Consider the following 14,550-nt stretch of genomic DNA (forward strand, 5'->3'; position numbering starts at 1 on the left):
AGCATATATGTATGATTGCAAAATTGGAAGCTCAGAGGAAATGAGAGAATAATAGTGATGAATACAAACTATTTGACCTTTTTCCTCTCAGAGTGCTTCTTACTAGAAATCATGTAGCAAGCTATTAAATTTTATTTGCCGTGTCCTATAATCATATTAAAGTGTTTCATTTATGTTAACTTTGAGGGGTCTTTCCCTTTCTGCACTCTATTGAGAGATAATTTAATTCTGTTTGCAAAGATTAGTCCGCATCCTGCTCTTTGCTTCTACTTGTTAGTGCAGAAATTTTGTGATATTATTTGGTTGCATTTGTGTTTTACTGATGTGGCTGCATCAGCAATATTCAGGGACAGGGTTGACTAATTGGAGGTTAATTAGCTACTGAACATCAGAACCTTTTTGTGCTCTTACCCTTGTGACATTTTACAGAAATGCGAGCTGATGCATTTCATTCTGTGTTACATTAAGTCGGTTACTGTGGCTCAACTGCTGTCAAGTAATGTGCCTGAGCCCTAATATTCCCTAATAGGAAAATAAACTATTTCTTAAGTCTGTTTCCACTAAGAAAAATTCATGTTTTACATGGATGTTGTAGGGATGAGTCACGTACCTATAAGCATTTTTATATGCATGTCATATAGTCACCGTTATGATTGATATGCTCAAGTTATTTATTTATATTCTGTCATAGAAGATAATCTGAAGTCATCCCTTTTATAGGAGATGCTGGTGGGGTTTATATTCATAAATAGTAACCACATGCATTTCTGAAATACGTAGTTTCTGAAAGATTGACCTGGACCAAACCTAGGATTTTTTGGGGTGTGAGGAATGATAAAATGGACAGGACTACATCCAGTACAGAACTTGGATTCCTAAAATAGGGAATTTGTTGAATTGATACAGCAGAAGCCAATCCTGCGATCTGAAAATGCTCCCAAGTTACACAAGTGCTTAAACTCACTACACACCTTTGTAGGTGCTTTTAAAGACTTCCAGGTGTCCTGCTGCTGGCCGTAACCAAAGCTGTCCCTTATTGAGAAATGTGGTATCTGTCTCTCATCTATACCATACCAAATCCTTTCAGTCTTGTACGTGGTCTCCTGAGGAGGCTGATGCACAGGTTTTCCCAGAGCACGCCTGCCAGACACCATGGGGATCTGCTGACAGTGGTGCACATCTTCTTTACAGCAATTGGTGTATGGCATATTTATGCAGACAGCAGCAGGCACCCACCTTCTGTCCCACCACTCACTTTGAGGGGGATCAGTCTCACAACCCTCTTTTCTTTCCTGGGGGTTTTCTTTTGTGAACTGGTAGCATGATGGGATGTGGCTAGAGGATTACTCGTACCTAGCTTGGGGAGTGCTGCTTTCTGAGCACTGTGCTGGCAGGCAGGTAACTCACTGCAGAGTAAACCTACAGCACACCACCTCATGTATATTCTCTCAATTTTCGTTGCAGCATCCTCAGTACTACAGCATGAGCTACAGCACTTACGAAGGTGGCAAAAAGGATCTATGTACTAAATGTTAATAGATAGTTTGATAGAGTATTAATAACTGTTGTTTGAGTCTGTTCTCAAAAAAGCATACGTTCCTCTTTCTGTCTCCCATCTTTTCTCTCCACTTTAATTAATTTCTAAACCCTGAGAGATTCTAACATCAAAAGGCAAAGGAAATATGTCCTTTACCATAACCGGAGAGCTGTTGGTTTTTTTTCTTAAAGCAAACCAGGTGTTTTATTTTTCACTTGGAATAAGAAGCATTCTCCAGGGGAATGTAGAAGACATGGTCCCATTCCCTTTCCTGAAGTTGACGCATGTTGCAGTCAGGTATTTTTCAGCAGCTTCTTAATAGGGAAGATAAATGTAGCACACTAATTCTGAATTGATTAAATGCATTTTGCTAAACTTTATGATGCATTTTAGTGAAGCTTTACTCCATCCACACTGCGATTGTGTTTCCACTACAAGCTGGCTTGCTGCCATAATGAGTGCTAGTAGGTAGGTGGGAAAAAATGCATCACCATGCCTGCAGCTGTGATTGAGTAGAAGAGACTCAAATGCTCTTTTTCAGCCTGACACTGAAGAATACAGTTGGCTTTTTGAAAAGGTTTGTTTGCACCCAGTGCTCTAATCCGTGGAGCTGTAGATGGTCAAAAGATCATTTTATGTAATAGCAGTATGTCCATGTTTTAAGAAAAAATAAATCATAATAGTAGTAATAATAATAAAGCTTAGCCTCATACTCTTTTGCTTTGACAAACAAAATACTATGATCAGATTTTGTTGTACTTCAGCCTTTCCATCAGTACAGCCCGCCCCCGGAAATGGATTTTTCTTAACTCAAGTGTAATCTATATGCAGCTGTCAATCATTTATTTAAGACACTAGATGCCATAGTCATCACAGTTTAAACATTATGCTAATCATATCTTCCCTGTCAAGTGTTACCGTGTAATCTCTAGCATTCTTTGTGGCCTCCTGAAGTTTTAAACCAAGTTACAAACTAGAAATGCAAAGGGAGACAGGGCTGCATGGCTCAGGCTCACTCTGAAGCATGTACCGTTTCACCATCAATCTTGTGGATGTGATACCAGTCAGTAGAATCAATGGTGCTTCACTGATTCATTTGAAGATGTGATTTGTCGCTGTAGTTCTTCTGAAGGATTCTAATCGAGCACCAGAACAGCAATCTTTTGTTTTCAAATCCTACTGCAGATGAAGATTACAAACACTGTATATCAGAATCAGGATAGACAACTTTTTAATTATGAAATTAATTTTATTTGTTTGGTAAAGGTTTCTTACACCTCAATATTCAAAATCAGGTTGTTTTCATTTTGCGACAAGACTAATTAAGTGGACCATGGCAGGAAGCAGCTAAAACTTAGTTGTCAGTCAGGATTCCAAGAGCTGGGGTTGTAACTCGGGCTTTCAGTCAGTCTGGTACCTGTCAAAGGAGAAGATGCTTTGTCATCACTAAGCCTGAAGTACAAACAACATTTTCACTGCCATACCCCTTTGGAAACCTGAATTTCTAGTGAGAGGTGAAAAGGAAGATCTGTTGGAAGATCTGTTCCTTCAGCTGTCTGTAATTGTCTTGGTCAATAGGGAGATACTGTGCAGATTTTCTTGAGTAAAAAAAAAGTAAAAAAAGGCTTTGGTTTTGACATGGAAAATAATTTCTTCATGCAAAAATCTCAGCTGAGGAGCTCTTTACCTGCTATGTCTTTCTCTGCATACATGGCTGCCTTAGGTGACTGTTTGGCCTTTATAATCCCAATAACTTATGTAGCAAGTTTTGAAATTTGTATTACTCTTCAGAATAGCTTAGAATTTATTTTAGTCACCAGGGGGAAGGAATATTGTCATCTAGGTTTTTCCCTTCTCCCTCTTTATTTCTCTCTTATTCTTTCCTTGATGTATGAGAAGACCACAAAAAAAATGCTATTGTAGGAATTCCCCTAGCACCAGTCATGAGAAAGCTTTCTCAATAATTGAATTCCCACCATTACACAAAAAGTGTGTAGCAAATGTAAGATCATTGAAGCTAGAATTATTAATATGTAAAAAAGGAGAGTACACAGTTAAACTTTCACTTATAGGCTGCTAACAGACCACATGTGCAGTCAGTGAATACCCTGCTTTTGAAGTTGCAAATTTAACTTTAGCTTCTTTCTTCACATCTTACAGCAGGGTGTCCTTTCTGAACACTATTATGAGTACATAGAGTAACAGTGCTGCTTTGGGGCCCTATACCATTTAGTAAATGGGTTTAAACAGATGGTATCACAAAGGGCCCAGAGGTAAATGACTGTATTCCTCCATGTCTTGTTAGCCTGTAATGTTGCATGAAAAATTCAGCCAGATCCCCTTTCCCACACGGATAGGCACATCTTTCATTTAAAAAAAAAAATGCTTTGTCAAAATAATATTAAAAAAAACCAAGCAACAACAACAAAAATAAATAAATAAAACAAAACAAACAACAAAACCTCCCCAAACAAAAACTTAAAGCCTTGCAGACTTTATGGAGACTCTAAAGACTCTGAAGACTGTGTTAACTTAAAGTGACTGTACAAATGCAGAAGGCTACAATGTGTATATCTACTTCTTATTTTCCACATTTTGTAGCTTTACAGATGTAGGGACCCAAGAAGCATTATTTTTGAAACATTTTATGTAAATTGCTTTCATTTGAAATTTTGTCAGAACCTTCACATTTTATCACTTCATGCTTAAAATTTTGCAATACCTTTTCTATCACACTGAAAACTACTGCGTGTTTTTAAAGAATGCTATTGAAAGAGACTTTCCTGATTTATAACACTCATGCCCTTCATCTTTGATTTTTGTTTTGGTTTTGTCTCCAAAGAGACTTGACCCTTAAAGAAAAGATACCTCATTTACCCTTTATTCTATAAAACGGGGGGGGGGGGGAGGAGGGATGGGCAGAGAGGGTGTTGTTTAATTTGGTAGCTGTGGTGGAGCTCTGCTTCTGAGCAGTGTGACAAACTGGGCTGTTCCAGGGGACAGTTGCCTCTGTCATGCACAGGCATTGTCTGCCTTTCTGCTCTCCCTGCTGTCTTTCTCCTCTGAAGTTGGCAGGTGTCACAGATGACAAGTTTCCTGCTCTCCTGGCACTTCAGTCCTTTGGCAACTCATGAGAGAAGATTGCAGAACGGAGGGAGCAGAGATGCGGTGTCTGTGGACTCACCAGTTGGTTGGCTGCCCAGTTTGGGAGCAGTGGTTTTAACCCTGCCTGGGTCCACAATCAGGCCAGGAAGAGAATGACAGTGCCAGTAGTAATTTCTTCCCTTTGGATGTTATAAACAAAAATTATTTTTTTTATTACTTTATATCCTGACAAGTTTGTGAAATATTGATGCTTTTAGGGGATTTTGCTAGTACATTAATTTTGAAGCATAGAAATATTCTGGGTGTTCGGGGGTCTTGTGCAGGCCACATTAGTGGGACATGGTTAATACATAGAGTTTACCACAGTAGGTGATTTACAACCAGGCTCAGTTGACAGACGGTTTATGAGAAATAGAGATCCATGGAACTAACCCATCATTTTTTTTGTTTATCTTCTTTTTATCTGGAGTTTCAAAAATGAGGTGACCTTGTATATTCCTTTTAAACACTTTGAAAGGGAAGAAAGAGGCTTTCCTTCTTAATGTTTTAGGTGCTAGGAAAAGGGAGTGGTAACTTCTTCTTTCAGCTCAAGAAAGACATGAAACTAATTTCTTATTTTTTCTTCTCTCCTCTCTTCCATTCGCCAGTATCATACTTCATCTCTGCCACTACAGTTATTGGGTTTTCTGGGCAGTAGTAGCAAAGAAAATTGACAAAATAATTTAATGCTGCCCCATAAGTTCTGAAAGAAGGAGGATTGTCTTTTCCTGTGCCTTTCGGAGTCCCTGCAGCAATGCACTGGCACTACGAGAACTCTGTTCCATTTTACTATTTTTATTTAGACAGCTTTAAAAAAAAACAAGACAGGTTGTTCTGCTGGCTGAATTGAATACAGGTCTTGTCTGAATTGACAGGTCTTGTCTACATGAGGAAGCATATTTTCATACTAATCTTTCATAAGGTCTTCAAATGTATCTGCATATAAATGAGAAATTGTTTGCATGTATACACATCTGTGCATATGTGTGTATGTGTATGTATAGTTCTTAAAACCCAAACCCCTCTTTTTTCATGTCCTTTTTTTTTAATATATGAACTGAAGAATTGCCTCTTGTTCTCAGTATGTAAGTTCTGTACTTCTGCACAGCAGAGGAAGCTGATAATGAGTTGGTAACAACCTGCAGTTAGGTAGTTTCCCTAAAGAAAAAGAATAATTATAATTACCTGTTCCATTTTGAGCAGGTGATTTTGAAAAGTGACCAAGCCATGGACCATTTCAAGAGTGGTATTGGGAGTTTGGGATGGCATTTTAATAGGTGAAATGCCATCTGCTTCAGCAATTTGTAATGTTTTATCATTGACAACTGTAGAGGAATGAGGCAGTCTATTTTGGTGAAATGGACAGATTTCTGTCCATCTGTGCTTGTATTGCAGCATGTCACTTGTACTTTAGATCTGCATAGCTCTGAGCCAAGATAGAAGCCACAGCAAGGTCAAGAGGTGGAGAAGCCTGTCAACATATTCTGTCTCTAATGATATGACAACTGCAAATTGGTGCTTCAGGCACAACCTGGAGGTAGTCATTACGTTGGGCCTTGAAGCTCAGCTTTATCTAATATAATTTCAAAAGAAGATGCTAACTTCAGATGCTTCCAATTAGCCAAGAGTTTAATCTAGTGTAGGTTAAAATCAGATTCATTGCTGGGTTTCTTCATTAGAAAAAAGAAAAATAGATATTGTTGTTAGAAGGATTATTGTTGTTATTGTTGTATGGATTTGCATTGTTGTTTCTCCTGAAAAAAGAAAAAAGAATGTTGCTTCTTTCCAATGGCTGAATTAAATAGCTCTGTTATATTTCAAGCCTTTGTTTCAGATCCACACATCTGCTGTCTTTTTCTTTTTTCTTCGTTTTCTTTTTAAATTTACAGAAAGCAATTGAGTTAATTATTATTAATTAATTATTAATAATAAGTCTTTTTGGAGACTATAGATTTGACCCTAGCAGGTGACCTTAAGGTTATTCTGGTTTTCCTGTCTCACCAGTGCCTACCAGATTGTTGTTGAGGAACTGCACCCGCATCGAACAAAGCGAGAAACGGGTGCCATGGAGTGCTACCAAATCCCCGTCACCTATCAGACTGCTCTTAGCGGAGGGTCACCGTATTACTTTGCTGCTGAGCTGCCCCCTGGAAACCTGCCAGAGCCAGTCCCTTTTACTGTGGGTGACAACAGGACTTACCAGGGTTTCTGGAACCCGCCGCTGGCTCCTCGGAAAGGCTACAACATCTATTTCCAGGCCATGAGCAGTGTCGAGAAGGTAAGTGCCAATCACACCTTTCTCCTGTAAGGAGTCAAAGACATGGCCATGGTGACAATTAGAGGACTGTTGGGAGTTGGATGTAGTAGGTGTTTGCAGTGACATGGCTCTAATCCCTTCCATGCTGTGACAGCATGCCAGCGTGCCATTCACATTTCACACCATCCTTGTGTGAATTTTTTATTTATAGTTTAGAAAACTATAGGAAATTGCAGTCATTTGTCCATAGGAATCTCTATATGAAGTGTCCAGGCAGGTCAGAAAGTAACTAGAAAGGACAGCCAGACTGATAGCTGCTATTCACACCAGACCCATCAGAAAGGAGAAGCAGCTGTGTTTACCTATCCTTACATTTGGGTCTTGGCAGTGATCGAACAAATCCTGGTTAACAGGCAGCCTTGCCTTGGAGTCTTTCAAAGAAAATCTCACCTTCTACCTATGGTTATGAAAATTGCATATGCATCAAGTCAAATGGGGACAAAGGAGGAGGTAATTAAACTGTACTGGAGCTGCTTGAGAACTGGATGCTTTTTGTCTGACAGAAGAGGCCATACCTTCTTTTTAGTTCTTACCTATAGACCTGTATGAAGCAAAGAAAGCAAAATAAAAGGTAACTGCTAGATACTCATATATATTTCCCTTACCTGCTACAAATAATTCCCTTTGCTTTTGTTGGCTTCCAGCAGACTAAATTGCAAGGTAATTTGTTTCATTCTTCAAGAAATAAATGAGAGGGAAGAGTAAAATAAAAATATAAATACAGAAATAGATCTTTATTTTGGCTTTTCCATTTTGACAGATAAGTAGAAGATAAGGGAAGTTTTTTACTTTAACTTGATTTCAATTTGTGATTGAGCTTAATTCTAAAATGTTTTTCTCTGGTATAATTTACTATTTTGGATGAGATTTCTGTTCCTACAGGCATTTGGGAGGAGGTTTGAGGGGCTTTGCACTGCATTCTTCCAGGACAGAGATCTAGTTATTGTAAGATAACCTCTAAGCTGCAGAATGTTTAAACAGTTGCTTTACTATAAACTATTTGGAGCACCAAAAGCATCAAGTAAAGTAAATTATGCTCTGAAATATGCTGTAGGATTGTGATGAGGGTTATGCTGTGATCTTCACAGGCATTTTGACCAAAAGTGGACAAGTAAACCCAGTAATTGGGAAGAGTGCTAATTAAGTAAGATTGTTTTGATAAAATTTGCTGGGCTTTCATTTTAGATTGAAAAATTGTCTTTATGGAACACTTATGGGAAGCCTCAATTCACAACTTTGCTTGTTCTTTATGAGCTGTGTTTGCAAAATAGCACCAACATATTCTGCCTGTTGTGCAAGAATCTTCGAGAGAGAATCCCAGGGGATGCACTCAGGGATGGAGTGCTGAGGGCTGGAGGACTGAGGGCGCATGTTTTATAGAATGAAACAGTCATTATTATATTTTCTAATTGCATGATAATATTGTTTAGAGTTATTTAATACAACAGCTGCATCCTCTCACTCAACCTTATGCTATTTCAGTATGTTTGCCTTTAAAATGACTGTACATTGTACAAAAAGGTCAGAAAGCCCATTTGTGACTGACCCTCATCTGTTCAAGTTGTCCAAACTGTGCATAAACAAGTCATTTCTCTGTTTCTTTATTTTAATTGCTGATGAAACTTCTGAAGGAGGAGGGGGAAAGTAGGATACATATAAATTGTCTTTGCATGTGCAACTTCTGAAGCACATCACTGTCAAATCACTGTCTTTCCTGGGCAGGTTATATAGGCTGTAGATTAACTGTGTCATGTTAAGGAGTCCCTGGGCTGCTTCTGTGCTCATTCTGTGCTCAGAAGCATAAGGGAGTATGTTTCAATGTGCATCAGGTGACTCTGTTTAAGACTGTCAGGATGCAGTACGACAAGTTTGGAGACAGAGCTGAACAAATGTACCTTCTTTACTGCATGTTACTCTCAGAGATCAACACTGGCTCAAGTTTTCCATGCCATGACATAAATAGGAGCACCAATCCTTCTTTTTTCTTTCACTGTACCCTCTCTATGTATTCTTATGGCATGATTTCTGTTAGATTTTAATACTCTGAAATTTTGCTACATTTGGGCTGTCTTGCACCTTTTGTTACCATCATTATCCTGAATAATACAGATCTATGTCTCAGTTTCATCTAGTTTTCAAAGGCAAAATCTCCCAGCTTCCTCTCCTGCTAAGTCCTGAGCCCTGAGCCACCTTGTTGGGTTGCCCCAGCTGATCAGCAGATCTTAAGATGAATTTATGGAGCAGGGAGGGCAAGAGAAAGTAACTTGATCTAACTGTTTTCTTTACTTTTCCGTCCTCAACAGGAAACCAAAACTCAGTGTGTTCGCATAGCTACCAAAGGTAAGAGACTTGTCCTTCCACTCAAAGTAGCTTTTTTAATGAAATGTGACATTTGAATTAAATGTTTGAAACAAGGCCATAACTGTTCCTCTATTTTGAGCCACTTGATTGTCTTAAAATGTAATGGTCTACTGATTCTTATTCTTTGGTCTTGGGCCAAAACAATAACGTTCTAGCAATACTCATGATTTAGGCAAAATAAGCACCCGTTTGGTTTTGTGGTGTTGTTTTTTTTTTCCTCTGTGGTTTTTGAGGTCTGCTTTTAGGCTGCTGGAACATTGCAAGCAGCAGATAGATGGACTGGAGACTAGCAAGAGCACTTGATTGAACTGTCTGTTATGCTAACAATTATTTCCAAGCAGGGGTGGGTGGAAATAATTTAAATGAAGGACATGATAGTTAATGTTCCTAAGAGCGAGCTCTGAATGTTAGCTAGACATAGGGGAGGGTTGATTTGAGGAAGGCTTCTGTCTTTGATGGCAAGGGAGGCCCAGGGCTAAGACTGAATGCGTAGCTATGAGAATAAATCATATTGACCCCACATGCAGTGGGTTAATCACATACTGCTCACTCAAAATTGCTGTTTCATCTTCAAATGAGGACTTAGTTGTTCTGCTTATTGTTATCTTTTGCTTTGACTATCTTTATAGCCATTCATTCTGCTTGCTTGATTGTGTCAACATGAGAGTTTTTTGATAGACCTCAGCAGCATAAGCAAGAAAGGACTTTACAAGTGCTGAAAGAGTACTCTGCAGAGGCCCAGCACTACTTATGTTGTCTTTTCTAATTGCATATTGATACTCAGCATAAAAACAACTTCAGATATGAGCAAGCAGCAATTTAAAGTACTGTAGCAGCACATCAGCACCATTTTATTAATCACTTCTTTTAATTTAAAACTTGTTCCAATTAAAAGCTGATGCCTCTAATGAGGTGTAGCAACCAAGCATTTTCTTGAGAAGCCAGCAAATAAAATGTACTTCTCAACACGTGTTAAATTTTCATCTAGTGAGGTAAGCTAATAAAAACAGGAAATTAAAACTGTGAGCTAAGTCTTCTGTGAAAAGTACGTCAGCATTATCTTTCTTATGTTTCCCTGGCAAGACTAAATGTTTGAATTAAGATACATTTGTATAAAGGAATATTTATGTACCACAAGCATGTATTGCTTGGATGTGAGTCAAGGGATAGTCTTGAAAGGCTCAGAAAAAAACTAAATTATTGCAGGACTGAGGAAGGAGAAAGCGGTGAACTCTCATCATGAATTTTCTGGATAGTAAGAGCAAAACAGGGAAAGAATTCACCTGTCTTATGAGGAAATTACTTTTTACTTAACTGTACTCTGTCCACCAATCTCAAAGCAATGTTCACAACAGCAATAGTCCTGCTGGTGGTTGCTTTTATGCCTCCCTGTGCCGTAACAGTCACATTCACCCCAATGGCTGTAGTCTGAAGGAAGGGCGAAATGAGTAGCAGGTTTCTTACCATCCGGACATAAATCTTGCCTTTGCCACTCTGGCTAGGGACAAGTTTTCCTGAAGTAAATGCCTTATATATCAGTACTATATTCCTTGAATGTGGAACTAAAACCCAAAATGTTTTCTCTGAATTTATTTTAGTTGATGTGAAATGCGGGAGGAGGCAACTTTAGGAACAAAGGCTTTTTCTTGCTCTGAAGGAAGGCATTTAATAGGGCATCATAGCTTCAAAGTCATACATTCATACCTCTCAAATAAGTTACACTGGTATTCTAAACCATGTTTTAAAAGTTGACACTGAAATTTTTTCCCATGTTTTCATTGTAAAAATATACCATGATTTGTTGTACTTGAAGAAAAGTGTACTTAACATATTTGCGTATGTATATGTTCATCTCGTTGTGCTGATTTTTTCATAGTGTGTAAGTTTTCTTTGAGTCACTGACCTGGGAGACATCAGCTTACATTTGTAATATATTTATAGGGAAAAGAGGACTGCCTCACCTTAGCTAATGCACCACATTAAAGCTAGCATACCCTTTTAAAATCCGTAAAATTGTCTAAACTTTGTATTCAGTTATAAAAGCAGTGTGTCGTTCTGTAGTTCTGTGTCATTTCACATGACTTGAAGCAGCCTACAGCTGGACACAATGGATTTTGCTTTGAACATTTTGAAAAGGCATTAAAAATCGTAAAGAGCTGGGGAAGGGGGAAATAACATTAAAGGTGCATGTAAAAGCAAGAAAAGATTTCCCTGGTGGTGAAGTTCAGTATTACCTGCAAAGGTACTTTTTAATTTTATCTCATTCAAACATCAGGTCTAATTTACTGTGTATATTCACACTGATGAGATGTCAATATGGGAAAAAATACGGTAGTAATGTCATGGTTTGGTGATGGAGAAGTTCGTATCCCTGAAATTATAATCTTGATAATTTAACTTTCTTAGAGTGTTTTTTCCCTGAGCAATTTTCTGTTTGCTTAGGCAGTTCCTATTAATAGAATTTACATGGATTTTAATACATAAGGGTTTTGCATGTACCCTTCCCATGGATTCCCATTCCCTACCTTTGAGAACTGATGAAATAGTTCTTTATTGGCGTCAAACTAATGAAAGTCAGCAAATTTAAATTGAAGTGCTCAGACTTTTTTAGTCCATATATTCCAGGTGCAGTGTTCTCATGCGCTTCTGATAACAAAATGCACTGAAGAGTGAACTCATCTAAAAGATGGTGTCAAACCATGACTGAAGTATGTTGCTGCTTTTGGTGTGTCTTGAAAAAAGTGTTTTTACAGTAAGCTGAGAGACTTACTAGTGTCTGGTGTATTAAAATACATTGAGTTAATTTTTCGTGGAAGAAAATATTGGAACAGCACCAGATTGAAAAGTAGTCTCCTGAGCAGTTCCTGTGTACTTGCAGCTGAAGTATGAATGCCAGAATGATTCTTTGATGGCCATGATTTAGGATAATAATAGGATTCCCCCTTTATCTGGACACCTATTTCCACAAAGCTTGTAAGACCTTAATGACTTTATGACTTTTGTCCTTCTGCAGATTGGACTGAATTAGCCAAGGAGGTCCCGAGTTATTAGATGTGGTGAGAGGGTATGAAAGTTGCACAGTCTGTTCACATAAGCTTTGATGCTTTAGAAAACTAGGTTAAAAATATCTTCTTGTCATGCAGGTGGTGGGTAGAACATACCTAAAGCACCATTTCCATTACATGTATAGCCCAGAAAATGTATGAGCTGTGAACTTTTTTAATTCCTTGGATGCTTTTAGCCAATATTGTCTTCCTCTGTTAACCTGAATTCCATTCCCATTCAGATCCTCTCAGTAACAAGTGATCAGCATCAATTAAAAAAAAACAAAAACAAAAAAAAAACAACAAAAACAAACAAAAAAAAAAAACAAAGCCATAACAAAACAAACCCACAAACAAACCAATTGTTCTCTGCCTCGTTATTTTTTGAATCTAGCTCTGAGCGTTACCCAGTCACTAATAATCCCACACATAGTAACTGAAGAAGGAGAAAAAAAATTTAAAAACTCCTGTTTTCTAAGTGCAGAAAAGGGTAGAAAGACTGATAGGTAATAGGTGAGATATTCATTAGGAATGGAAAGATGATGGAATTATGCTAAGAAATGTGCATTATTTGACAAAAAAAAGTGTTGCATATAATTTTCTAACAAAAGTTCTAAAACTAATTTGGTAAGGCAGAGTTCAACTAGTCCATAACATGCTCATAGCACAATGAGTGCATGGTAACTCAACCAAAGCATTGATAGAGGTGTGAATAAAAGACGCGTGATTCTCGAAGCATGCACTTCTGAGTAAAACACAATGTTTATGACTGATCAGTCACATCTTGGACTGTGTGAAACTTTGAATGGGTTTTCACTCACACATGACGGCATTTCATTTTACAGTCTAAAATGTTATCAACTGCTAAGAGAATGAAACTAGATTAACATAGAAAAGAATGATGCTTCAAATTATTTGGCATTTAAATAGACATTTAAGAGGACAGAAGGGACAACAGAGCTGTTACTAAGCAGTGAGTATATGGAGCTGACATTTCTGACAGTTTGTAGGCTGCCAGGTTTGAGAGTTACACTGATTTACATGTATTCTTTTCTTTTCTTTAGGAGACTAGAAAAATATTGAAAATTGAATCAGAAAGAATGTACTTTGGCAGTAAATAAAGAGGTGGTGGGCCTGGCAGCTCTACCCCAAAGTAGTTAGAAGGAAGAAAAGAAGCCCAAGGTTTCCCATTTGCATTTATAACATGAACTTCATCACCTCCAAAATTATTTTCCCTTGTGGTTTTAATTTATATTATTAGTTCAGGCAGTGTAGAAGAACCTCTCTGTTTCTGTGCACGTTTGGTTCATACAGATGGATAAAAATGCCGTTTGAGATGATGAGCATCTGGAAGTAATTGTGAAATAGCAGAAAATGACTTTTTAATCTGATTTGAGGAATAAAAAGGTCTGGGTGGTAACATTTCAACTGCAAGTGTGCATTTAGTCCACCATCATTATTGCTCTGAATTCATTCCCACAGCAGTTGGGGATTGATCCAAAGGCCTTTGATGTCAATGGGAGTCCTTCCACTGACATTAATGTGCTTTGGATTAGGTCTTTAGAAGTCATAAATCTGTCTAGACCATAATTATTTCCTTGAAATTGTTCCTGATGATGTTTCTTCTCTTAGGGAAATTTGTGAAAGTCGAATCACGTCCTGGCAGGATGCTCAAATATGTCTGTTACTGATTAATGCCCAAACAAAGGGAAGATGTCAGATGCTAAATGTATATGAAACAAAACTTCTCTCAGTGTTGTTATGGCTGGATCAATGTTCCTACAATGACTTTAGTTGTACCATCATAATAGTCACTGGAGACCTAACTGGCAATATGAATTTAGAGACGGATGCAGATGTTGCCTAAATCACATCTTTCTTTCCAGTCATTTATAGGAAAAAGATATTTATTTAATAAGTTTAAACTTCAGTGGTCTTTTGCATAATGTCTTCTATCTCACAAAGAGGAGGTTTTAACTGATTTGCTGAGCTTTCCAAAGATGGAAGAATAATATTAGCATGGCGTATTTTCCTCTTTTGTATGTGAAATTGCAGTGGCTCACTGAGCAACCACATATGGTAGTTCTGATAAGTGATACCTTTAGTTGTAAATAAAAAATTGAATGATTCTTTGATGGAATACTTGA

General features: G+C 37.9%; 1 protein-coding gene across 2 annotated transcripts in view; it reads left to right on the forward strand.

Annotated features, from left to right (window-relative positions):
• PTPRK (protein tyrosine phosphatase receptor type K) overlaps nt 1-14,550 on the forward strand; it is a gene marked incomplete at both ends in the record, with an annotated part of 410,302 nt that overhangs the window by 330,468 nt on the left and 65,284 nt on the right. For both annotated transcript variants that reach the window (XM_080614674.1, XM_080614675.1), the window contains 2 exons: nt 6,686-6,959; nt 9,302-9,338. In XM_080614674.1, coding sequence (XP_080470800.1) covers nt 6,686-6,959; nt 9,302-9,338 — 311 coding nt within the window. The remainder of the gene's footprint in view (nt 1-6,685; nt 6,960-9,301; nt 9,339-14,550) is intronic.

The sequence above is a fragment of the Psittacula echo genome, assembly GCF_963264785.1.
Source record: "Psittacula echo genome assembly, chromosome: 4".
Lineage (NCBI taxonomy): Eukaryota > Metazoa > Chordata > Aves > Psittaciformes > Psittacidae > Psittacula > Psittacula echo.